General features: G+C 38.5%; 1 protein-coding gene across 2 annotated transcripts; it reads left to right on the top strand.

Moving 5' to 3' along the window:
* Nucleotides 1–12,660: 12,660 nt before the first annotated feature.
* On the top strand, nt 12,661–18,051 carry cetn3 (centrin 3). 2 transcript variants are annotated; one of them, XM_080876139.1, is made up of 5 exons: nt 12,661–12,819; nt 13,981–14,116; nt 14,320–14,434; nt 14,555–14,746; nt 17,072–18,051. In XM_080876139.1, the coding sequence occupies exons 1-5, from the start codon at nt 12,803–12,805 to the stop codon at nt 17,113–17,115; spliced, it is 504 nt and encodes a 167-aa protein (XP_080732265.1). In that variant the 5' UTR covers nt 12,661–12,802; the 3' UTR covers nt 17,116–18,051. The 2 variants fall into 2 exon arrangements, with proteins under 2 accessions (XP_080732265.1, XP_080732264.1); XM_080876138.1 differs by lacking the exon at nt 12,661–12,819 and having other exon boundaries at nt 13,943–14,116.
* Nucleotides 18,052–27,124: the final 9,073 nt, after the last annotated feature.

Raw genomic sequence — 27,124 nt, 5'->3', positions numbered from 1 at the left:
GCTCTGTATTATGAGTTTGTAGTCTGGGAGACAGTCCTGTAACTCTATGTCTGCAAAATACAGTATATAATGACCATTGTTCCTTCAGTGGGCTAGTTTCAGTCATTATGCAAATGTACTGTTTATAAGGTTGGGGAAAACTGCAGTCAGCTGAGACTGAAGAAGTCACTTGGATGAGTGACGAAACGTTTCTCCCACAAAACGCTACGTCCAGATGAACAGAATCAACCTTTGGAGATTTACTTTCCTGGATGATTGAGGATGCATCAAGACTGCAAAACAGAATTGTTAAAGTATTAATTTTAATTTCAATTAAGGTTAGATTTTTTTTTTGTGCGCAACGCAGATTTTCTGTGTGCAGAGACCGTGCCAGCAGTGCGCAATTACTTTTTACTAAAGCATATAGTTCAGGCTAGATCAGATGATCCTGATAATAGTAAAAAATATTAGGTATTCAAGCCTGCAGTGGTTTGAATCATATCTATCAAATAAATCCCAGTCTGTTCATCTAAATGGAGAGTCCTCTTCATACAGTAAGGTTCCACAGAATTCTGTGCTAAGACCAATTTTGTTTACATTATACATGCTTTCTTTAGGCAGTATCATCAGAAGGCATAGCATACATTTTCACTGCTATGCAGATGACACCCAACTTCATCTATTCATGAAGCCAGATAATACACACCTATTAGTTAAACTGTAGAAATGGCTTAAATATAAAAAGACATGGATGACCTCTAATTTTCTGCTTTTAAATTCAGATAAAACAGAGGTTATTGTAGTTGCCCCTAAAAATCTTAGGAATATGGTATCTAACCAGATTCTAACTCTTGATGGCATAACTTGGCCTGCAGTAACACTGTGAGAAATTTTGTCTTTCAATGCAAATATTATACAAATATATAAGACTGCTTTCTTCCATTTGTGCAATATCTCTTAAATTAGAAACATTATGTCTCAGAGTGACATTGCAAAAACTAGTTATGTGTTTATTACTTCTGGGCTGGACTACTGTAATTTGTTATTATCAGGATGTCCTAAAAAATCTATGAAAAGCCTTCAGCTAATCCAAAATGCTGCAGCAAGACTACTGACAGGTACTAAAAAGAGAGCATATTTCTCCTGTACTGGCTTCTGTTTTTTGGCTCACTGTTAAATCCAGATTCTAATTTAAAATCCAGATTCTCAGATACAAGGTCTTGAATAATCCGGTCCCATCTTATCTTAAAGACCTTAGAGTACTGTATCACTCCGTTGAAGCACTTTGCTCTCAGACTGCAAGATTATTTATGGTTTCTAGAGTACGTAAAAGTAGAATGGGAGGCCGAGTCAGCTTCTAATATGGACTTGGGAGACGGACACTGTCTCTAAGATCAGGGTTAAAGCTTTCCTTTTTACTAAAGCATATAGTTCAGGCTAGATCAGATGATCCTGAATCCTCCCTTAGTTATACTGTAATAGGTATGGGCTGCTGGGGGATTCCCATGATTCATTGAGTATTTCTTTTTCAGTCACCTTTTATACTTAATAAGTGTTTATACACCTGTCTGCATTGAATCATTACTCATTATTAATGTCTGGCTCTCTTTCACAGCATGTCTTTTGTCCTGTCTTCCTCCCCTCACCCCAACCCGTTGCAGCAAATGGGCGGCTCGCCCTGAGTCTGGTCACCAGTGTCGCCAAAGTACTGCCTCTTAGGGGGTTGAATGATTATTGGAGTTTTTTGTGTTGTATTATTGTAGGGTCTTTACCTTACAATATAAAGCGCCTTGAGGCAACTGTTGTTGTGATTTGGCGAACTGTCACTGGCATGTTGTTAGGGCGATTCTTGCAGATATTATGGTATGTAAATAGGGATGACGGTAAAAATATTAATTGCATATAAGTTGCTGTTTATAAGTGTTATAATTGATTGCGGTAAAAGCAATACTAACCAGCAGCTGATAGTGTTTGTACCACACTTAACATGTTAATAATTGTTAACTGTAAAAGCTTTACATCAATAGTGTATGAAAATCTTTTATGTTTTCAGCATTTACAAAACAGTAACGTCATACCTTTGGTAGGTCCAGTCTCCAGGACTAAATACAGCATGGTTGCTTTTTTCCCCCTGTACATCAACCCATTTCTTCTACCTTTTGAAAACACTCCTGATAACATGTAAAGATCACTTGATGCACATTGGTCTACCTTATTGGTGCCAGAGAACAAGAAAATCAGCTACACTTTAGATTAGACAAGTGGATCTTGATTTGCACAGTTTAAAATCACTTTGATAAAAATGTCTAATGGATCACCAAACAGCATAAATGACTCAGGACCACATGCAATACATCTTTTAGTGTAGCTCACTCTGCTCAACTTGCATCATTAACTACACCATTATGTGACTTTTCCGGCAGAATAAGTAATAAAACGTTGTAAGTGTCAGCAGTCAGGCTGTGAGCCGTAACAGCTGAGGAGGAGGTTTGTCAGAGGAAGTAAATCTTGCTCTGAACTTAATGAGTTTTGCTTGGAAAAAGTGCTGTTGTCATGTTACAGTCAGCGCTTCAGCAAAAATTGTTATTCTTCTGAATAACAGAAGAACAAGAACAAGAATAACAAAAATGAAGCCAGTTTTAAAGAAAACCCACACTGCATAAAAAATTGAAATGGGCACCCAAAAGTTCTCCCTGCACATTAAAGTGATCTTAAAGGTATTCTTGGTGTCATCGTATAACAGCCTCACTTTTCTGATTTCATTTCACCACAGTCATGTCACCATTAAAACTGCGAAACATAACTTTGAAATACATTCATTTCAGCAGTGTAGTAGAGTCCCTGGCAAGGAGCTTCCTGAACTTTAATTTAATATTTTTTTAACAGTGAAACATCCATAGCTGACCGCAGTAGACCTTACTAATTTGCAGTCAACCCAAAGAGAGCGAATAGACAGAAAGGGCAAAGCTGTCTGCATTTTGTAATCCAGTTTGTGATTAACTGCTCCAAAAATTCCTCCAAAATACATCCAAGCATTGAAAGTGAAGTGAGGATGCTTTCAAACATAATGCCACAAACAGTTCTTATGTGTTCAATAACTTCAGCAGACATGCTCACAGCTTTTCAACTACTTGTCTTCTATCTTGTTATCTGTCTTGTTCTGCTGTGGCTTTAGGGCACTCACTGTCTACTGCCTCTATCACAAGAAGTGCTACAGCTTAAGTAGCACCAAGGTGTGCAGGAAGTATAGTTGGTATTTCTACTTGTTTAGTGAGAGTTCAGAGGGTATTGTTTTAATAAGGTGAATCACACATGTACACTTCAACTTTAACATTCTGCAGCCCCTCCCCAGACACCTTGAATGACTCTAGGCAACCATTCATAATTCATATTTTATAAGAAATTTTAATCTTTTAGAAACTGTTATTTATCATTTGTAGCTGGTTTATGTTTTTTTAAACAACCATTACAGTACTTGCTGTTTTATTTTGAAAACCTGTTCTATTGGTCAGTGTTAGGAAGATTTAATCCAATAGCATAACTATAGCATAGAACTGTGAACTGTGTGAATTCTGCTAAATCCTACTATGAGGAGTTCAGCGTTGCATTTGTAGTCAACATAAAATATTACAGTTACCTCAGAGGCCACAGAATAACGGTAAGTTCCCATAGAGTGAAGTATACAGAGGTATCCTAATATAGTAGTGAACGGTCAGTCACAGGGTAGTTACACTCTAAAGCATATCCAGATAATCTTCTGTTTTACTTTAAATGTAACTGCAATTTTCAAATATAACTTCACGCTCTATTGAAAAAGACTTGATACTAAAGATTTAAAACCATCAACAGAAGGGAATAGTTTAATAGGGCAATAAAGTGGAAGTCTCACCACTTTGCAGCTACATTAAAATGATGCTGTGTACTTTGCTTTTTCCCCCTGAAAAATGGTACTGCCATTGCTTTTTATTTTATTTTATTTTATTTTATTTTTATTATTAACTGTATCTAGGCATCTATCTTTTATTGTTGTATTATTCAACCAATAATGCGAAATACAACTTCAAACTATTTTTCTCTGTGATCTGCTAATGTTTTTTAATTGTTATTTTTTTCATTTACACAATCCAGTAAATAGTCTCCAGCAGTATGGTGAGCAAAGGCTTCACTACGTCAAACACTCTGAATTGCTTAAACTTGAATTTCATCAAAAGTTAAAGTTTGACAGCTATAAGTAATTATAAATATAACTAAATTTATAAAGGTCTGCTGAAAAAGAAATACAGTACACTGTACACTGAAATAGCCCAGGGTTCAAGCCTCAGACTCAGTTATCTGTGTATGTAGAGTGGAGTCCTTTAACAAAGCTCCTTTAACCAGAGCTAAGCTTCTGAAAAATGTGAATCAAACTCTGTCCGAGTAGAAACAAGCACTCCTTTCTGAGTCCAGCTCTCTAACCTGCCACCGATGCCTCCATTAGCCTACCTCAGGCAAAGTCAGACACACACACCTACATACATGCACAGGCTGACCGTTTGCTGGTCTGTTTGCATAGCATGTGCTTCAAGCGTCACGCTCACATGTGGCTTCTTGAGAAAGCCACCTCTGTGCAGCCTGCTGATCCTGAATGTGCTTGTTTTATTAGACCTGAAGAACTGGGTTCAACCATGGAGAGGGGGTATGAAATACAAGCTTGGTCTGAGGCATGGAGGTCTGACTCACAACTAGCTACAGTCAAATGCAGTACAGCGCTACTGGTTATTTTTATTACTCGGCTTCCTCCTCCTGACATAACTAGAACACATTACTGATTGTATTCACCTTCATTTGACAACGAAGTCCAAGTCTTGAGATTTAGACTCTCTTTTGTGAAGACCCATGGAGACAACCAGCGCAACCCCCGGGAAAACATCCAGAGTTAACATACTAGAACCCACCATAGGTTTAGTAACAAGCAACAGTCCTAACCACTAATTAAACAGAGCTTAATACTCCAAGTTGCTAGTTTCAAGTCTTCTTCAAAATGCATGGATGGCTCATATGCAAAAAAAGTGTGTCCATTTAGAGTAGAATGAGTGATTAAAGGTGTGCTTTAAGGCATGTCTGTCATGATCCTTGCTTTTGTACCCACTGTTTTCTGTTTCATATATTCCGTTTGAATTTGTTGTAGTTTTCAGTTTAAAAGTGACCTTTGCTTTGGTTAGGTTATGTTTATTTTTTTCTGTCAAGTTTATGTGTGCAGTCTCAGGCTTTTAGTTTCCTGTTTTATTTTGATAGTCTTTCGTCCTGTTTGTGCCATATTCAGTTTTGCTGCCCCTGTCGTTAGTCTGATTTAATTCACTTGTGCCTTGTTTTCCCCAAGTGCATCCCATCTCTTTAATTACCTCCTGTGTATATTTATATCCTCAGTCTCCCTCTGATGGTCATATTGTCATATTGTTCCCATTTGCTGTGTGTTTCCATGTGTTCAGTGCTTTCTATCAATTTTTCCTCATTCCCAATTTCTAATTCTTGGAATTTTGTACTTTTGTCTTTCTTTTTAGTCTAGCAGTTACAGCAAATAAAGCGACCTCTTTTAGTTACCGCTTCGCTTCTGAGTGCTGTGTTTTTAGTTTTCAGAAGTACATAAACCAGTGAGCGATGCCAATGGCCCATCCTTTGGCCAATTTCTCTCATATGCTGTAAAAAAAAAAATTTTTCAGACATTACCATGAGGAGAAGATTTATGGAGGGCATGCAGAGGAGGATATTGGAATAGTCATGGCAAGACAGAATTCATCTTTAAACAGCCCAGGATTTTTTTCCTCCAAGTACTATAAAAAGCAATAATAACAACTACATGTTTGTGTTTGTAGCTGACCAAGTGTTCATGTGTTTTGACTTTTAAGAGTGTAATTCATTTGACCTGCTGTAGTCCATCTGTTATGTTTGTGAAACAATATTTTGCAGCAACAGCCCAATTGAAAGCCTAACAGTGGGTTTTCCACTGTAATGCTGAAACTATTTCTAGATGTGAATACCATTTTTGAAAGCTGCAGTGTCTACAAATTAAAGACCACGCCACAAATTTCTGTGATGATGGACAAAAATCTCATAAAACTATAAACCTTCAGAGTTCTCTTGAAATGACAATACATAACGACAATCTATTTTCATAATCTGAATGAAACACAGCTTTAAACACAGCAAATAATTACTGGTCATTTAATCTCACTATGTTCAAACCGATGGAACATCTGTGCAGGAACAGTCGCACCCATCTCTTCTTCAGTATGATGCTTTACTGCACTCGAGGGAACCCATTCACTGCAGCAGGGTGTAGTTTGGTTATGAGCCATTTGTCATTTCTGTCATTTTGCTCGTGCAAAAGGGAATGAAGCCTCAGATTTACAAGAACAGTTTACGCCTGGTTGGACGTCAGGACATTATCAAGTAAAGAAGAGACTTTGAGGAACAGAGATCTGCTTTCCTTCCAGCTTCTATCTCAGCATACACATGTGAAACAGGAGACTCACTTGGAGATAACCAGAGACCCAGTGGCACCTACTTCACACAGTGCTGTCACTGCCAGTGAGAACTCTCTGTAGGAAGTTCATGACAGTGGTGAAGAAAGTCTTTGAAGAGACAGCATTCACATGGACTGGAAAGATAAGCAGATCTAGAACCGTTTTATCTGAAATGTCTGCCTTCAGATAACTACAGAAGAGTTGTCAATGAATGAACCCCCAAGCACTCTATACAATAAACCACATTCACCTACTCATACAGCCTTTATTATATGTGCTTAAGTATTTAAGATAAGATAAGATAAGATAGAACTTTATTAATCCCTCGGGTGGGTTCCTCTGGGAAATTCGACTTCCAAAAAAGCACAGCAACGACCGAAGTTACAGTTACAGAATTGTTTTATATATATATATATATATATATATATATATATATATATATATATATATATATATATATATATATATATATATATATATATATATATATATATACACACACACATATATATATACATATATACATATACATATATACACACACATATATATATATATATACATACACACATACACACACACACACACACACATATAAATACAGAGACAAATATAAATAAAATATACGAAGGGGATAAATAGAATAAATAGGAATAAAAAATAAAAATACAAGTGAATTGCACATTTCAAGTATTGAGTCTATTGCACTGTTGACTATTTACAAAAAGTATTGCACAAGGTATTGTACAGTGAGGTGAAGAGGCACTACAGCTTAGTTGTTCCCCCCCTCCTTTGTCCTCCTGTTTCCCCTCCCTCTCCCCTCCAGAGAGGAGTTAAACAGTTTGATGGCGTGTGGGACAAAGGAGTTTTTAAGTCTGTTAGTTCTTGTCTTGGGGAGAAGCAACCTGTCACTGAACAGACTCTTCTGATTGTTTATGGCCGTGTGCAGAGGATGCCCAGCATTGTTCATAATGTCCAGCAGTTTCTTTAATGTCCTTTTCTCTGCCACTGTCACCAGAGTGTCCAGCTTCATGCCGAGCACAGAGCTAGCCTTCCTGATCAGTTTCTCCAGCCTGGATGAGTCCCTCTTTGCTGTGCTGCTCCCCCAGCACACCACAGCATAGAAAAGTACTCCAGCAACCACCGACTGGTAAAACATCCTCAGGAGCTTCCTGCAGATGTTAAAAGACCTCAGCCTCCTGAGGAAGTACAGTCGTGTCATCTGCAAACTTCTGAATATGGCATAATTCAGAGTTGTAGCAGAAGTCAGAGGTGTACAGGGTGAAGAGAAGAGGGGACAGCACAGTTCCCTGTGGTGCTCCTGTGCTGCTGACCACAGTGTCAGACGTGATGTCCTTCAGCCTGACGTACTGTGGTCTGTCGGTGAGGTAGTCGGAGATCCAAGCCACCAGGCAGGGGTTCAGTTTTTCCTGAAGCATACAGGGCCGGATGGTATTAAAGGCACTGGAAAAGTCAAGAAACAGTATCCTGACCGTGCCTTTTCCCCCATCCAGGTGTGAGTGGGCTCTGTGTAGGAGGTACAGGATGGCATCCTCCACTCCGACACCCGCCTTGTATGCAAACTGTAGTGGGTCCTGGGCATGTTGTACCTGTGGTCGGAGGAAGTTGAGGAAGAGCCGCTCTAGAGTCTTCATAAGATGTGACGTCAGTGCCACCGGTCGGAAGTCATTCAGCTCATTGGGCCGGTTCTTTTTGGGGACCGGGACGATGCAGGATGTCTTCCATAGGGCGGGCACTCTCCCCAGTCGCAGACTGAGGTTGAAGACTCGTTGTAGCGGCTCCCCAAGTTCAGCAGCACACGCCTTTAGCATCCTAGGACACACCTTGTCTGGGCCTGCTGCCTTTCTGGGGCGAAGCTTCCTCAGTTGCCTCCTGACCTGATCCACTGTGACACTGGGAGATGTTTGGGAGGAGGGGATGGGGGGAGATGTCTTGCTGCTGAGAGAGGGATTGGAGGAGGGGGGTGTCATGGTGTCAGGAAGGGGGGGAAGCGAGGGAGGCAGGAGAGTGGGGAGAGGACTCTGTAGTGAAGGTGAGGGTGGGGGGGTTGTGGGCTGGTCAAACCTGTTGAAGAAGTTGTTGAGTTCGTTTGCCTTCTCCACAGTCCCCCCCACTGTGCTTTTCTTGGTGTTGTGGCCTGTGATGGTTTTCACACCATTCCAGACCTCCCTCATATTGTTCCTCTCCAACTTCTGCTCCACCTTCCTCCTGTAGGTGTCCTTTGCTTCCCTCAGGCAGCGTTTCACCTCCCGCTGTGCTGCTTTCATCTCCTCCTTCACTTTGCTCCTGAAAGCCTTCTTCTTCATGTTGAGGACAGCTTTGACTTCCTGTGTTACCCACGGTTTGTTATTAGGATAACACCGTACCGTCTTAGCAGGGGCGACTGTGTCCACACAAAAGCTGAGGTAGTCTGTAAGACAGTGTGTCGCCCCCTCTATGTCCTCACCATGTGGGCTCAGGAGCACATCCCAGTCTGTGGTGTCATAGCAGTCTCTCAGAGCATCCTCCTTTTCTGGGGTCCATCTCCGGATGGAGCGTGTTGTGACAGGCTGCCTTTGGACGAGGGGTGTGTATTGTGGCTGTAGGTAAACCAGGTTGTGGTCTGACTTCCCTAGTGGGGGGAGGGGGGTGGCTCTGTATGCATCTCTCACATTAGCATACAGTAGGTCAATTGTCCTGTTGCTCCTTGTGGGACAATTCACAAACTGGTGAAAAGCAGCCAGAGTAGAATCCAGTGTGGCATGGTTAAAGTCTCCAGATATAATAATGAAAGCCTCGGGGTTTTGTGTCTGAAGTCTTGCTGTGACTGTGTGTATTTTCTCACAGGCAGCTGTTGCGTCGGCCCTCGGAGGGATGTAAACACACACACAGATCACATGACTGAACTCCCGAGGTAGATAATATGGCCGCAAGCTAACAGCTAGCAGCTCCAGGTCCGGACGGCATACCGAAACTTTAACGGAGACGTGTCCAGGGTTACAGTATCTGTTGTTAACGTAGACAATGAGTCCCCCACCTCTGCTTTTTCCGCTGGCCTGCGTGTCCCTATCGGCTCTCACGGATGTGAAACCGCATAGGTCTACGTTAGCCTGCGGCGTTAGCTCGGTTAGCCACGTCTCCGTGAAGATAAACAAGCTGCACCGTAGCTGCACGTAGACACCGTGCTTCATCTATTGCAAATTTAGAACCACCAGATAATGGAGGATGCACGTTTTTGGAACTATCTGGCTGTGACTAAAATATCTGAAACACTTGTGATGCAATAAATGACATAAAAGCTCCCTACCAAGAGTTTTCTAATATTTGATCATTTTACTGGTTATACATACTTTCCGGACTAATCAGACAGGAGAGTGTGCTTTCAGCCATCTGATAGCTTTGTCTTGTTTGTTTTGCTTTTTAAGTTTCGAAACTTAGTCAATAAACACTATGTTTTTAGGTTAATGTTCTGGTTTCATGGACGTTCCCTGCATGCAAAAAGATCATATCATGTATGATCTTTCAGCATGTCAGAGATCACTGCCAGAAGACACCTTGCACAGAAATGAGCAGTGTGTTTGGCAGAAAAGCATGAATTAACGTCCTGGAAAACATGATAGGCGGATACTTATTACCTTTCGGGCAGATGGTATCTCTTAGAGGGACTGTGTGAATTACATTTTTAAGTTGGGTTGTTTGGGATAATTTTGTATGGGGTAAACTCTGTGTTTAGTTCATTGGCCTCCCCATTCATTAGGTCTCAGTCTCACAGAACACCTTTGGAAAGCGCTTAAAGATCTGCTTAACTGATGTGATGCAATGACATGCTAGCATATGTTAGCAGATTATCAAAGAAGGTTCACCTTTAATACAGAACTGAGTCTTTCTGAAAGTAAGGAGCCATTCCTAATATAGTGGACACTGTGTGTAATAAATTTGAGCAGTGCAAAATAACTGATGGGAAGCATAGCAAGCATTGGTATGTTTTGTTTCATAGGTGTTTCTCTATTGCTGAAGACAGAGGCAGCTCACATAAGCAGCACAAGAAGCCTCTGTCTGCTGTTCCACAGCTGACTGTTTAAGTTGAACTCAGTTCTACAAGAAACAGTGGATGTCCCCAGGTGTGTGTCTCAGTTCAGCTCTGACACTCTTAATGAGATGAATTTGTTGCTTTTATATACTGTGTTCCCATGTTTGGCTGACAAAAATAAATAAATAAATAAATAAATAAAGCCCAGTTCAATCTCAGTGAAGTTATAAAAATATAGACCAGTTTTCTAATTTGGTTTGGTTTAATGTATGTGAAATATTAACTGCTTGCCTCAAAACAAATATGCGAATACTTTTTGCAAGCTTGCAATGCAAGCTTTTATTGCATTTTATGGAAATTTTGGTAAGGAAAGCAAATCTTGAACTCACAGTGAAAATGCAGGCTACAACATGATGGAGGAAATAAGCACGAGATATCTTCATGGTGTAAGTAGTGTTCATTTGGAGCATAATCACAGCATAATCCCTCTGCTGCCCTGCCTGTAACAAAAGGCTCAGTGAAGAGAGAGGCTTTCTCATCATTATTGCAATACTCAGTTTTAGACAGCAGATGTCTTTAATTTAGAGAAAAGACTACAGTTTTTATCATGAGTGGTATACACTGTATACTGCTAAATAAAGATATAATAGAGCAATGCAGCTAATGTCTTGTAAGAGAAACTGCAGGTTTTGGCACTTAAAGCACTGCCTTCATTTTTCATCCCTTGAGGTAATTAATACCTCAGTTATACAGTACTGACGGAGGGGGTGGCTGTGGCTCAGGCAGTAGAGGAGATAGAGTGGCAAGTTGGAGGTTTGAGTCCCACCACTTAGTTATGAAGTACTTAGAGCAGCATAAAGAATTACATGCATGTATGTGCCAATGGGTAAATGTGGCTTTTACTAAAATATGCTGTAAGTGTTAGAATTGAAGGTGATAGAAAACAGAGAAGCTCATTTGGTTAGCAGGAGAAAGATGCCCATTCAGGAAGTGCTGGGGATGCACCTGCTACTGAAATCAAACTCATGTCTGCACCTCATCAAAAGGTTCACACTATGATATCTGCAGAAAAATAAAGATTCAGATTGAAGATTGTTATTAGTGTATGTATAAAATACATACACCTGACGTGATCTTCTCAAACAATAATCCATACTTTGCATTTCAGAGAGAAACAGATTTTTCATTGCACAGCATTCATCTTATATGAAGGTAATTGTGTACAAAACACCTTAAAATATGATAATTTAAAAAATTGTTATAGATTTAAAAGACTCCTGCAGGGTTTCTGTTTGAAGTTGAGAGTTCTTGTTAAAAAGTCAATAAAATCTGAAAAGATTACAAAGAGACACAAATGAAAAAAACAACTACTGATTGCTGAACAAATAAATAAAATGAAAATGTATTTTTTTTATTCAGGTGGAGGAGGTCTAGAGTAGGAAGATGGAGACATAAAATACACATATGTGAACACATATGTTCATTGTTCGACATTTTCTTTTTGCATTGACTGCAAAGGTCCAGCATCATCATGCTTAAAAAAACAATCAATCAACTTACCAAGAAAATATCAGCACAACAATATTAAAAATACTTTATTTATCCTACATAGGATATTCTTTTGTTCAGCAGTTGAAATACTACTACTACTACTACGACTGCTAAAAAATTAAAAAGAAATAATAATAATAATAATAATAATAATAATAATAATAATAATAATAATAATAATAATGATGCTGATGATGATGATGTCAAGTACATTTTAAACATTAATTTAAATAATAATTAGTCGCAGCCTCGTATAAAATAGCTTTTAAACATAGCTGGCACACAATAAAATGCGGTAAAAACAAAACAAAACAAAACAAAACACTCACAGGATCTTGTTCTATGGTGAATACTGTTCAGAATTATACTTAAATACTTACTACATTTTAGGGACCTTTACGTGTTATAATCGTCGTAGTTTAGATGATATGTATTGATTTGCCATACACATCTGCACGTCTACTGCGTCTACAGTGCAGCACACGTGGAGCTGGCGGCGATACTGCTCCGATCCGCTGCGATTGCACTAGAGGAAATATTAAAATAAATAAATAAGCAGAAGAAGAAGAAGACTCTAAGCCAATCAGAAAGCAATTTGCTGCTGCCTGGTGACCAGCTACCAATAGGAAGCGTGAATGTGAGCGCGGATAAACGGAATTGTTGTGTGTCGGCCTCGGTGATATTGTGTTTGGTGACAGTAATAAGAGTAATTGTTTCAGGGCCGTTAAATCCCCTCACAATGAGCCTGTCTCTGAGGTAAGCCGGTTTGTCGCAGTTATTCCAACATTCCTCAAACCAGCGCACAGAGCTATTCGCTAGCTCTTTCACATAAGAGGCGCTAGCATGTTAACTTTGCAACGCGTTTGCTGTGTTTGTTCGGGAGCGATAGTGCATAGGAATTAGCTGCAGCTACTAATCAGTGTAGAGTCGACGTTAGCTGCTTACTGTTTTTTTGTTTTTCGTTTCTTTGAATGTGACTTGGACGACTACAATGTACTGTACTATAGACCACATTTAGTTGCAAAACTACTGTTCAGATGCCACCCCTGTACGACTGCATAGCCACAGCACAAGGTCATCAGTAACAGTACAAAGGAGCGTTTTTTCTCATTTATTTTTTAAACAAATCAGCATTCTTGACCAACATAGTTGCTGATTCCGTTTTATTCAGTGCACATACACTTTTGTGTACGTGTAGTGGAATTGTAAGGGGAAAATCCTATATTAAATATTATAAATGGATAATCTTGTGTTGAATTGGCACAGAAAGGGGAAAAAGGACCAAAAACAAAGAAAATCTAACCGAGGAAAGTAGCTGTATCAGCGGTCAGCCAAACACTTCCGTGTTATGTGTATCTGACAATTAATGTTATAATGATACTACAGTCAATTTGTTTTGTTATGTTATTTTGTTATGTTGTTGATATTTAGATAAACAGGTGTCAGAGTATTACTCTATCATGTTGTTAAGTTGCTGATAAATCAGATATTATTGAATAAGTATTTGGTCGTAGATACTTCGTTAGATTGCTAACGATATATGCACTGCACTCTGCTTGTGTTGCAAACACAGAGCGTAGATACCTTTAAACTTCAGTCTGTAAATAGTTACAGATTTTAAGTTTGTTTTCTCAGGCTGGGTAAAACTGATCACAAGGCTGTGTACGTTGTCTAAACACTGAGTGCACTGCCTGCATATTTGTCTATTGTGTGTTTTGTCAGCCCTTTGCTTTTTAGCTAACCTTCTTCTGTAAAGCTGTGGTGTTCTGCCATACGCTGTACAACATACTCTGTATTGAAGCTTTAATTTGGGGTAACAGCAGATAAGTGTGTCACTTAAGTTAAAGAAAAATGTTTGCAATATGATGTGATGTGCAATACATTTGTGTATCACATGCTGCATCTGTCTCTCTCCAGAACGGAGCTCATGGCAGACAAAACCAAGCGTAAGAAGAGGAGAGAGCTCACTGAGGATCAGAAACATGAAATCAAAGAAGCATTTGAGTTGTTTGACACAGACAAAGACAAAGAAATTGACTACCACGAGCTGAAGGTGAGCACTGGATGATAAGAGGAAAACAAGTTTGACAGCTAAGAACAGTCCGGTGACGCAGTATTTAATCTGCTGTGTTTAGTATGTTAAAATGTGCAATATGTCTGTCATAATGAACTCAAAAAACAGTTTTTCCTCACGTTTACATCTGCTGTACTGCTGTTGGAATACAGAAACATCTCACTGTCACAAACTGTCAACAGGTGGCAATGCGTGCACTCGGCTTTGAAGTGAAGAAAGTGGATGTTCTCAAGATCCTTAAGGATTATGACAGAGAGGGAAATGGGAAAATAACATTCGAGGACTTCAGCGAAGTTGGTAAGTTTGCTTTCCCTGTATGTGCCCCTGTGCAGACAGGGGCCGAGGGGAAGAAAATCTCTGACATCTTTAACTGAAGTGTTTCAGTAACTCTGATGCATGTTATGTATGGTTCTGCAGTGACTGATCGCATCCTAGAGCGAGATCCGAAAGAGGAGATCATGAAAGCCTTTAAGCTGTTTGATGATGACGAATCAGGAAAGATCAGTTTGAGGAACCTGAGACGTGTGGCGCGGGAACTTGGGGAGAATATCAGCGATGAAGAGCTCCGCAGCATGATCGAGGAGTTTGATACTGACGGAGATGGTGAAAGTAAGTCAGCACTTGCTCTTTTCTTCGACATTGATAATTATTGCTATACATTTAATCCCTAGAAGGGAAATGCGTTCAGTTTGTTTAAGTGAACAGGAGTGGATGAGCGGGACTTTTGTTTGTTTTGGTGTACGTACAAAAGAGGCGTATGAACACCATTTATAAGGTGCTCGTATGGAGACATATTTATCGTCAAGTAGTTTGGGAAAAATACATATCTTAATAGTTTTTTATCTTTACCGTTTACGACTCTGGCTACTGGCGCTCCTCTGAAAAAGAAAGCCTCAAATCTCAAAAAATTGTTTGTGGTTCTGTTAAGCGCTATTGAGTCTCTAAACTTACTTAATAATGCCTTCATGAGATTTTAACCATTAGAGCAAAATTACTCATAACCATCTCACAGACGTACCATTATGTTCAGCTACTTTCAGGACCATTGATAATTACGTAGACTCTTTTTCTCCTATTAATCTTTGAGTTAAATGATGCAATTACTTCCTCCAAACTGTCAATGTATCCATTTTTTTCTACCCTGATTTTATGTTTTTTTTTCTGATTTTAAATATGAAATATACTCAAATTTTAGAGCCAGTTAGGGGTTACAGTGGGATTCAGCTGGTGGGGGGGAACCCTTAAATTGGTTGTAATGGCTTAATGTGGGGAAAAGACTCATAACTCACAATAATTTCTACTGAGACGTTCAGTAGATTTTCTTATTGTAAAGGCTGTGATCAGCTGATCAGATGTACACAACTGAATTCAACCAGATGTTAGCAGATGTTTTATGAGTTGTCCTAGCTGATTTCCATCTTCTATGCTGATAGTAAACTATTTAAGCTGTCTTTTTCCTATACGGTATGAAGGTAGAATTAAGTCAGTGGATTTCAGCATCATCAGTGAAAATTCATGTGAATTTCTGCTACACTGAATGTAACCTCACACTGACCATGGACCCACAGCCAGTGTGCGCTAGTCACACACTGTTCTTTACTTTAAATCCATCACAGTACAGCAAACTAACTTGTTTACCTGCACTAACCTGCAGAGGATTTTCATGCAGCTTTTAAATAACACAACAGTTAGTCTATCTCAGTTTGATTTGCAGCATGTTTCACAATATGAAAAAACATAATGTCACATGTACAGACCTGATATCTGATTTAAAAACATGAGGACTGACATGTAAGCTTTTAAATATGCATAATCTGCATTTAAATCAAATACCACTGAGCAGTCCTTACCTTTAAATCTAAGCTCTCTTCTTCCTCTCCTGTCCTGTCTTTCTTGGCTTTCTAAACTTTTCCATCTTTCAGTGAAGTTAGCGCTCTTTCTTTTCTCTTCCCTGTGAAACCCAGCAGCTGGACCTGTAGGTAGCAACACACTGTGAGACAAACTGTACACAGTTTGTGTGTTTGTTGACCTGATAGAAACCTTGCATTTGAAATTACCTGACACAAATAGCTTGACCCAAATACATTAAAGCAAAAGTAATGAACCTGTTTTGAGTAAAAGTAAAAAGAAGTTGGAAAGATAAATACTGAAGTAGAGTAAAGATACCTGAAAATTGTACTTAAGCACAGTAACAAAGTATTTTTTACTTTGTTACTACTTCCTACTTTTGGAAGCTAGGTTGCACAGAGAGATGGGGGTGCTGGATTTAAATGCCTGCGTGTCAGGAAAATGTGAAGAAACAAGCGAAAAAGTAAATTAAGCAGCATCTGGCTGCATTTCAGTGATTTTGTAGACTGCAAAGCTTAGTGCAGAATTGATTAAATGGCTGAAGTGATACCCTTTCCATTTTCATTGTAGGGGGACAGAAGGTTTCAAACTGAATGGCAGAGATGTAGAAATGTCTGCATGTATCACTTTTTTTTTTTTTTTTTTTAAACCACTACAGTTTAAAACAAACCAACAAACAAAATACCCTTTGGGCAATTGGCTACCAGAACCTTTTCTGTAGTTTTATTCTTACAATTTAAGTCCAAAGAGTCCTGTTGACAGATTTCTTTCTTTGTCACGGCAGCTTTTTTTTTGTCATGTAAAAGAACAGTAAATTATGTAACATGTTTACACTGACAGAAAAAGGAGTTTCACAGCTCCAGCCCACTTAAGGTCAAAGTGGGCTGAACAGAGAAACTGTAGTCAAAATAAAAGAATTTAAATAAATGAGATAAAAAGATTACAAGAAATTCATATATACACATACATGCAAAAACGAAAGGTTTTTTTGTATTTTAGAGAACTGAAACTGACATTTTTAAAACTTTTTTTCTTTTGTGTTTGGTGCTCTCATTGACTGACTGGACTTGTTTACCCCCTTTCCAGTAAACCAGGAGGAGTTCCTTACAATTATGGGCGGGGAGTCCTGATGAGGGATTTCTCTGTTGCTGAGGACTTCTTGGTTGGATTGGTTGTCCAATTTGTGAGCAGTTAAGCGACTTGACTGTCAACAAGGACGCACAGCTTCCTCTGAAGCATCGCAGGTGGACAGAAGTTGTTTCATTGACCCTGAGGGTTGTACTTGAGTCATTCCATAAAAGCACTGAACTGTGTGACAGATTCAATGTCAGCCAAACTCATTTCTTATTGAAGGTGAAAGTTAAAGTATCAATATCATGCTAGTCTTTAAAATTAGCTAATTGTTGTTGAGTTTTTTTGTTGGGTTTTCCCCCCCATGTTTTAACATCTTTGTTAAATATTTACGGTAATGTGTTTTGCAACCATTTCACACCTTTCTGTAATTAGATCCTGTAAAAAGATCTTTTCACTCTTTTATAAACACATTAATTTACTGTTGGGGAAAATATAGACAAATAGCAGTAAAATGTTGTTGCTTTTATCAGAAGTGTCTGTATATTGTAAAGGACACCTATTTCATACATGGCTATTTTGAATGGTTGTATTTCCAGTTTACATGTGCATGTTCAAGTGTTCTATTTATTTTTGACACAATAAACTGGTTTCCCAGCAAGTCGCACCATTTTTACCCTTTTACTTTCTCTGAGTGCTGGTAAGTGTGTCTCTGTTGTGCGACCTAGTTTGTAGTGATGGCCAAATGAAGCCTTGTGAAGTATTGAAGCTTTTATTGAAAAATGGTTCATTACTCGAACCTTTTCAACACAGTCATCTTTAGTGACATCTGGTGGCCTAAAATATGATGAACACCTTAAATCTACAACTTACAATGAACTGTATGGGCAGAAATCTGTGCCATCAGAAACTGAATTTGAATAAGTTCAATTTGAATTTGAATTGCTCAGATTGAATCTGAATTGTAACTTGAATAAATGCTTTTGAAAACTGAATTTGAATTAGTCTAATTTGAAATTGAATTTATGGTTTGAAAATGATCATCACTAAATTGAAATTGCATTTTATATTTTGAAAATGAATTGATTTGCTTTGAAACTGCATTTTATCCTTTAAAAATTCAGCTCTCGAATAATTTCAGTTTCACTTCTCACCATTCAATTTCAGTTCCAAAATTCAGTTTTTTGGAACTTACATCCGGTTCCGGTTCAAGCGCAGATTAATAGAACTACGTTTTACTAGCGGACCGAAAGTGTTACTGACAGGAATCTATAGCGTCTTGAGCTGAATTAAGACTTCAGAAGTCATTCGTCATGTCGAATGACCAGCGGATAAACTCTCAGGTTGGTAATAAATTAATTACATGTATAAGAACAAGCGTCATGTTAACAAATGATAGCCGTAAGGTAACTTTTATGCTTATTGTAGCTGTTAGCTAAAAACGCTAATTTAGCTTAGTTTGCCCTGAATTCAGCTTTGACAAACAAATATGATCGACTGTTTCTAGTAGAATTCCAAAGTTGTCATCTTGTACCCTCTCAGAGTACCCCCTCTGTATGCTTGCAGAGACCCCTACAGTAGGGAAACATGCAAAACGGTGCCCAAACCTTTGTGTTTTAGCTTTATTTATGTCTTACACAGCATCCCAACTCTTTAGCTAATTTAATAACTTTAGCTAAAGTGAATAGTTAGTCTAATTCATTAGTGCAGCATTACTGGATCATCTCTGTTTGAAGTGATATATGATATACAACTATCACTGTGTTTAACTACCATAATAATTCTTAGGGTACTGAGTGCATGCTTAATTAGATTTTTTTGTTTTGTTTTTAAAGCATACTGCTCCATTAATGTGTTTGACAGGCTGAAGTTGTCGGGTCACCTCCTAAATCGACCATCTTTTACAGGTGTTTTGTGCCAGAAATGGAGTGTCCACTGAAGACTGAAGATACTGAATCTCTACGCCTTGCCATTGATCCCTCTTGTGCCTTCATCTAGACAAGAGACATTAACTTAACCACTCTCATATGCTCTGTACCTACATCACCTTCCCTGACAGTTGTAGCTTGGCTCATCTGAGGGTGAAATTATAAGAATGTGTTATTTTGCAAAGTGCTCTCTAGGGTTCCTAAATAAAATATGGCATTGAGGTCATTTCTTTTGAATTAAGCCCTTCTTCTGAAATATAAGAACCTCTCCTGGTTTTAATGGCACTTTGGATTTCCTTACTTTCTGTTCCACTCCCAACCCCAAATAGATGCTGACAAGCTGCCACAGTAACATGGAAGAGGGAAAGAAGTTGGAAAGGACTACTACAAATAAACCTAATGCCTAACAATGTAAAATAATAATAATAATAATAAAGATAAGATGAAGTAACAAGTTTTTAGTATTTTGTTTATTCCAAATGATCATCCAGATGTCTGTGACATGTGATGACAAACACCATAATGGAAGGCCTTAGTCATCACATGCTTAAACTCATATATTTTTGCATATGCTGAACAGGCAGTCAGACATGCTGTAACTGTGGGGTAGAAAACAGCATGAACACCATACGGCAGGGGTCTCAAACTCCAGTCCTCAAGGGCCAGTGTCATGCAACTTTTCCATGCCCTCGAGGACTGGAGTTTGAGACCCCTGCCGTATGGAATATGACAGGTGTGGTTGAACTGCATGAAGACTCTGAAGTTAATCTTCTCTTCTGGCAGGACAGGAATGTGGCCTTGTCCTGTGAGCCACTGTAAGGATGTACTTAGAGTAGAACTGGACTGTCACCGGCCTCAGGCTCTTCACCCTTTTCAAAGACAAAGCAGTCATTTAGATAAAATATTAGATATTGTTTACCTGTAAATGCACAAAGAGAATTTAGAAATGTAATTATTGTCAAGAGTGAACAAGCACTGATAGTGTAATCTACAGCTGTGGCCAAACGTTTAGAGAATGAGAAGTGTTGTTTGCTTATTTACAAAGTTTGCTGTTTCAGTGATAGTTGTATATCATATTATATCACTTCAAACAGAGGTGACCCAGTAATGCTGCACTAATGAATTAGACTAACTATTCACTTTAGCTAAAGTTATTAAGTTAGCTAAAGAGTTGGGATGCTGTGTAAGACATAAATAAAGCTAAAATACAAAAGTTTGGGCACTGTTTTGCATGTTTCCCTACTGTAGGGGTCTCTGCAAGCATACAGAGGGGGTACTCTGAGAGGGTACAAGATGACAACTTTGGAATTCTACTAGAAACAGTCGATCATATTTGTTTGTCAAAGCTGAATTCAGGGCAAACTACGCTAAATTAGCGTTTTTAGCTAACAGCTACAATAAGCATAAAAGTTACCTTACGGCTATCATTTGTTAACATGACGCTTGTTCTTATGCATGTAATACATTTACTACCAACCTGAGAGTTTATCCGCTGGTCATTCGACATGACGAATGACTTCTGAAGTCTTACTTCAGCTCAAGATGCTGTAGATTCCCGTCAGTAACACTTTCGGTCCGCTGGTAAAACGTAGTTCTATTAATCTGCGCTTGAACCGGAACCGGATGTAAGTTCCAAAAAACTGACTTTTGGAACTGAAATTGAATTGTAGAACTGAAACTGAATGGTGAGAAGTGAAACTGAAATTATTCGAGAGCTGAATTTTTAAAGGATAAAATGCAGTTTCAAAGCAAATCAATTCATTTTCAAAATATAAAATGCAATTTCAATTTAGTGATGATCATTTTCAAACCATAAATTCAATTTCAAATTAGACTAATTCAAATTCAGTTTTCAAAAGCATTTATTCAAGTTACAATTCAGATTCAATCTGAGCAATTCAAATTCAAATTGAACTTATTCAAATTCAGTTTCTGATGGCACAGGCTTATATTATAACTTATACTATAACTTCTATAATTATAGCTATAGTATGTGTACTTCTTATGTACATTTTAGACCTGGGAGCAGAACTGCTGATAAACTGTTTTTATTTAGGAATAGGCAGAGCGTCCACTCTTCCTGGCTTTATGTCTGTAATTATGTCACACACTGGTTTGCTGTCACACAAAATCACCACCAAAACAGCATAAATCCCACCAATGATTCAATTCCTTAAAAGCCACTAAATCAAGTACTGAAGCAGTCGCATGGCAATTGAAGCTTTGATCACGTCATTGATCATGTGACTCTTTCAGACAAACAAAGCCTCGACACAGTGTTTCTGAAGCAGTGTGTTGATTTATTTATTTTTGACACATGAGCTTCAGCTTCAAACGCGCCATCACTTCTAGTTTGCGTTCGTATTCTCTGCCATTTCCTCGTTATAAAAACCTTTTCTTCTGTTTTGTGGCCAGGCACAGGCATAGTACTTTTTCTTTGGTCTTAACCTAGAATTTAGTGTGTTCTTCTTTTTCCCGGAGGAGTGGGGTTTTTGTTTCTTGTTTTGGCCTTGGAGACCCTGAAAATTAATATGCTTCCTTTTCCCCTCCTAATTAAGTTAACAGTGTAAAGAATTTGTAAATTGTTTTTTTGGAAATTGTAAAATCTTTGACACTGTTTGTAGTCTGAGCTTATATAGCTCGTGCTGTTGCCCTTGTTGTGTTGCACCCCTCATGAACCCTAGACTTTGCTTCATAGTTGAGTGATGCCTTACTCAATAAGGGGGGACATAAGGGTATCGGCCCTCTGCCGGGGTCTCTCTAAACATGTTTTAGATTATCCTGTGGGCTCGGTTGTTCAGTTCAGGTCATACGGTACAGAAAGTGGACTCCATTTTCTTAATTTTGGTTGTTTTGCAACTATTTTTGATCTTCTCACTGGGTACCAATTTATGGTTGACAAGCCATTAGCCAATGAGCATGCAGTTTCAGTCAGAGCTGACCCTGTTCATCGCATCTGGTTTCGAAACACCAAAATGATGTCCTGCCAGCTATATCCATACTATATACTGTAATGTGACTGTGATGAGCTTTGAACTCTTCTTCACTGATCCAACATGAATGACTGATATGAGGTGTGCATGACTGCACAACCAGTGAGACTGTGGGTCTTGATTAAAAGGAAGCAGTGGATATTTAACGTGTGTGAGCAGGGAGCAGGATGTTACATGCTTCAGCTGTGCCCTCCTCTGGAGGGTAGGTGTTGTTCAGCTGCTTAGGGCTGCCAGTAACAGTGAGGGGATTGGTTGTTCCTAAATTAAGAGTGGAGGCTTGTTGCATCACTCGACTTCCAACCAGGGCCACCTAACTTCATAGTTGAGTGATGCCTTACTCAATTATGTAGAGACTTGCTGTGGGATTTAGGAGGGATTTCACTGTGTTCAACTGAAAAAAAGCATTTTCCCTGCATTTTCTGTGGTTGTTTTAATCACCAGTTATTGCAATACTGTTATTGCTCACGAAAGATGACTAATAAAAACAAATTTCTATGTAGCAAAAATAAAGGGCATGTCTACTTATTTTTTATGTAGTTAAATATGGGCTAAAAAGGCGAGGCTTGTGGAGTGGGTACTGAAGACTGTTTCACTCTGGAAATTAAGCATGACATTTTGAGCATCGATTGTTAATCTCTTAACAGTTTATTTCTTTTTTAACCTCTCAGCCTTAAAATGCTCAGGGGGCAGGCGTGGACACCCAAATAAGTGGTTTTTAAAATTTAAGTTTTCTGACATTTAGTGGGAAGTCCTCCTTTATTAGCAGCATATGTGATAGCATGGGATATCAAATATCTCCTGTGTCTGTGCTCATGGGAGTGGAGCTGAAAAAGATGGCACAGTCCCTTGTGGAGCTCCTGTATGCACATCAGACATTTACTTGCATACTGTGCAGCTTATCTCTTTAGCAGCGGGATGGTGTGGGGTGTACTTAGGTTTTCACAGGACTCTGTAGTCCTGTGAAAACTTTCCAAATGGCTGCATAGTAATATTCAAGGTCATGTTAGTTACACTAAATTAGGGCACGCCTTTGCCTCGTGTACATTGCCTCGTAGTGGAAAAAAATGACATTCAAAATTAATGGTACACAATATAATTGATACACACTAGTATAGCAAAACCACAAATTACTACAAAAAACAGAGTATTTGATACCAGTTACTTAAAATAATATGTAAATCCAATCGGTCTCCTGGCTCGGCAGTTATGAATAAAGCAAACAAAGTGTTTGCTGTATGTTAATGTCTCCACCTGCGGACAGAATGCACACTTGCATGCAGTAGTTTTGAACCAAGCTTGTACAGCCTTCCTGCTTTACTTCGACTGCCCACAAGATGGAGTGATGTGTGACAGCACATTATGCACCTGATCACTGCATGCACTCTGTGTCCTTCAGGTCTTTGTGAGCACTACTTCTGGTAAAGTTTACATTTTAATTTTATTATTTTATGTTAAAATTGAAATAAAAAAAAGAGGACCGTGGATAAAAGTACAGTAAAATTTTAGTTGAGTGTGATTTACAAACTGCAAATGATGTCACAGCATAAAGCCACTAAGCTCATGTTTAAAACAATAAAGGACACCTTCCATACAGACTATAAAAAATAGATACTGCTAAGAAATCTCATCTCATAATGTGATGTATGTGATGAAATAATAACGCCAGTTAGTCAAGGCCTTTGTCACACACTGCACTTGTGATGCAGAATACTGCCCACAGAGCTTTTCGGCGAATCCTCATGAACTCCGTCACTTGACGCCCCACAGGCTTCTACATATTGGTTTGGATGAAGGCATCTGGATCGCATTGCTTTACACTTCATCTGTCCCAGCCCCCATCAAGTACTCAGATGTTTAAGATGATTGGGGTTGAATAACCCAGTTTGCTTTGGTACTACCCTGTGCCAATGAGTAAATGAGTCTGTGGTTTTTCTCTTGAGCAGTAGAGTTGAATTCTGTAAATGGGATAAATGTTAGTGATGCTGTAAAAGGCTGAGAAACAAAGTATTGTATGTATGTACATGACTAGGCTGAAAGTCATCACTAATGTTGATTATATGAACGTGCATGTGGTTATTACAGTGAGGCCCTGAGCTTAGCCTTCCTCTGGTACATGCTCAGCTGTCACGTCCCGGACTGGAGCAGCACATGCTCTAGAAATAACCCAACCCAGTTCCTTCCTAGTTACAACCTCAAAGTCGCCCCCTGTGGTTTCCACTACATGACTTTCCACACTCACTCTCTTGTATTACTAGTAGTAATCTGTGCTGATGAGAATTCTACAAATGCATCAGATGGCAGACCAAGATCTTATTGCTCTGTGATTGGGGGTAAAAACATAGGTTACCTGTGGTTCCACATGTAGATGGGCTAATTGGCTTGGTTAAAAGGCTTTCTGGTTTCTATGAACAGTCCTTTTGCAGTTGATGGTTTAATCATGTCTTCCTTGAATTCATCTAAATAATCTGTGAAGTGAGAAAACCATCTGCTAAAATGTAATCTTGAAATAATTTGATGGGATCAAATAATTTAGGTCTTTATTCAGGTATTAACTGCATTTGTACAAAGAAAAAAAAAAGTCTTAGACAATAATGGTGGGCCATACAATATTATTACCAAGGAATAAACAAATGGGCCTCTTGCACAGAATTCTGTGGTTTTATCTTATCTACTTTGTCATAATGGTTAAAAACAGATGATTTGTATGGGACACATCAGTGAGACTAACATGCTAGGATTGTTTTGAGGACTCAAAAAAGGTCCTTCGCCAGATGCTCCTCCATTATTGTCTAGTATTTGGTTGTACGGAAATAAACTGTGTGGCTGTTCAGTTCAGTTGCTTCAGGTGCTCTGCTGGGCTCTTCTTCCCTTGGTTCCATCAAGATCGCCAGAGGTCTCTGTTATACAACAGCCACAGAAATCTGATGTTCATCTGGGTGTCATGAGATACCATCAAAAGAGTAAGCAACTGGACTGAAACACTGGAAAATCAGTGGCTTACTGCAAAAACATGAAACATGTCTGCAATGGATGATATTCTTCTGAGCTAATACTTTATGAATCTTTCTTGTTCCTGTGATGGATTTCAATGGTTGCACGAGTATAGTGTCATAAAATATAATGATAATCTAGTGTAAGTGTCTGCCATCCACAATGTCCTCACCTCTCAGCACAACGGGGTCTGCACATCTCTTCACTGTCGCCCCAATGCCATCTGGGGCACCCTTGCCATGGGATGTAGGGAATTCCATGTTGCATTCTTGAATCTCAGTTGGAGGAAGGACAGCAAAACTGTTTGCTTTGACCATTATATCTTTCAGGACATGATCCATGTCAGTCCATATGGCTGCTGCATCCTGGTGCTTGGACTGAAGTTGTGAAGAATCCTACCTTTTCATGTTTGGTGTAAAACATGCCCGTGTGAAGTGTTATCTGTAGGTTTTGTCCATAATGGCATAGTTGTATTTCTGAGCTGAATTTGCATTTCCAGGCCTCAGAAGTCAACATGCACAATAACTGTTGTTTCATTGCAACTTCTTATGTTTCTGTACTCCTCATGTTTGATTTTGAAGTAGGTGGACATGGGCGGTTTTTTCACTTCTTAATTTGTCTTGGTTGAGAACCATAAACTCTGACAGAGTACCACTATGTTTCTGAAGTTTGGTGTGAAAGTGAGCTCCATCTTCTATTTGCCTTTGAATGCTTTAATCTCTTTGTAATGCATTTTTTCAAGCTATGTATCTTAATGATTCACCAGCAAGTAGCTGCCTACTACTGCTCGGTTCCTCAAAACTGATGTTTAAAGGAGTCTGTGGGTTTATGTTTACATACTGCTGGACTTGTTGATTTTTTCCCTTCAGATCACCAATGTTCTTTAATTTTTCCTCTTAAATTCCATTTCTCCATCTTTCTCTTTCCTTTCTGAGCTTTGACTGGCTGTTAATTTTCTTTCTCATTTTTTGATACTCCCTGATCATACTTCCCTTCTTCTACTAAAAAGTTAAGTTTTGCCATTCTAGCCTGAAATTGACCATTTTATACTTACTAGAAATTTTTCTGACACGTATTTATCCTTAAGTGTTATTTATATGCATATATACAGATTATGTATTAAGCAACAGATGCTATTACAATGAGACTGTAAAGCTAAATTATACTTTTGTTGTATAAACATTGCCTTGGTTTGCCTTTTAGTTAACTGGGTTAAGACTTTTATGCATGTTTTTAGCCCAATAATAAGGTTTTATCTGGGGGACATGTTTTGTCCATTATTTTGAGAATCGCTCAGCTACATTTGGTTTCAAAACACTTTAAAGACAATGGATTCAGTGAAAAGTCAGAAATTATTGACATTCAATCACTAAAACTAATTTTTCAAGAATGCAAGTAAGTATCTGTTTTCTGGCATCTTAATAAAATGTTTTTAAAAAGCCAAATATTTTTACTTTACTTTTTTCAACTTTTTTTTTAAAACAGCATGGATAACGACTATAATTATATTTTAATATTAAAAATATCCTTTTGATTAAACCAGTCAATTAACCATTACAGATAGATTTTTTTTAATTGTTTTTTTTAAAAAGGAGTTTGGTAATTATCAATACTTTTAATTTAAGGCAGCTGTGGAATAAGCCTTACTTTCTGTATTTGCAGGAAAATACTGAAAATGTCAAATATTGTTAATTACACAGGTTGACCACCAGAGGGAACAACAAGATTTCTTGTTCTTAACCAAAAATGTCAGTGTTATTATGTATCTTAATTATAATTCACGTCTCACAAAAATGTATCTTTTTTTTTTTTTTTTTAAAGAAGCTGGTTGAGTGACTATTTTCAGACAGTCCCTTAGTTGTATGACCTAGACATGCACCTCATGGGGGTTGACTTAAAATGCACTTCATGAAATGTAACAGGAATGCCTCCTTAACTGTGGTGTCTCTAGCTGTTTGTGTCCAAAACAGAGGGTAATCTTAAAGAGGTGCTTGTAATCAAGTCCCAGTCCAAAGATAACTACAGTTTTTCATCACTTCTTGTGAGCTATGTTTACTGTTCACTCAGATTTTGTTGTTATGCAAAGTACATAAAAATATCGTGGTAATTTTTAAAAACTTCAATATCCAAAGTTATTCCTATTCATGAGAAACCAT

The sequence above is a fragment of the Rhamphochromis sp. 'chilingali' genome, assembly GCF_963969265.1.
Source record: "Rhamphochromis sp. 'chilingali' genome assembly, chromosome: 2".
NCBI classification, from domain to species: Eukaryota; Metazoa; Chordata; class Actinopteri; order Cichliformes; family Cichlidae; genus Rhamphochromis; species Rhamphochromis sp. 'chilingali'.
This window is presented reverse-complemented; position numbering and strand designations above follow the sequence as displayed.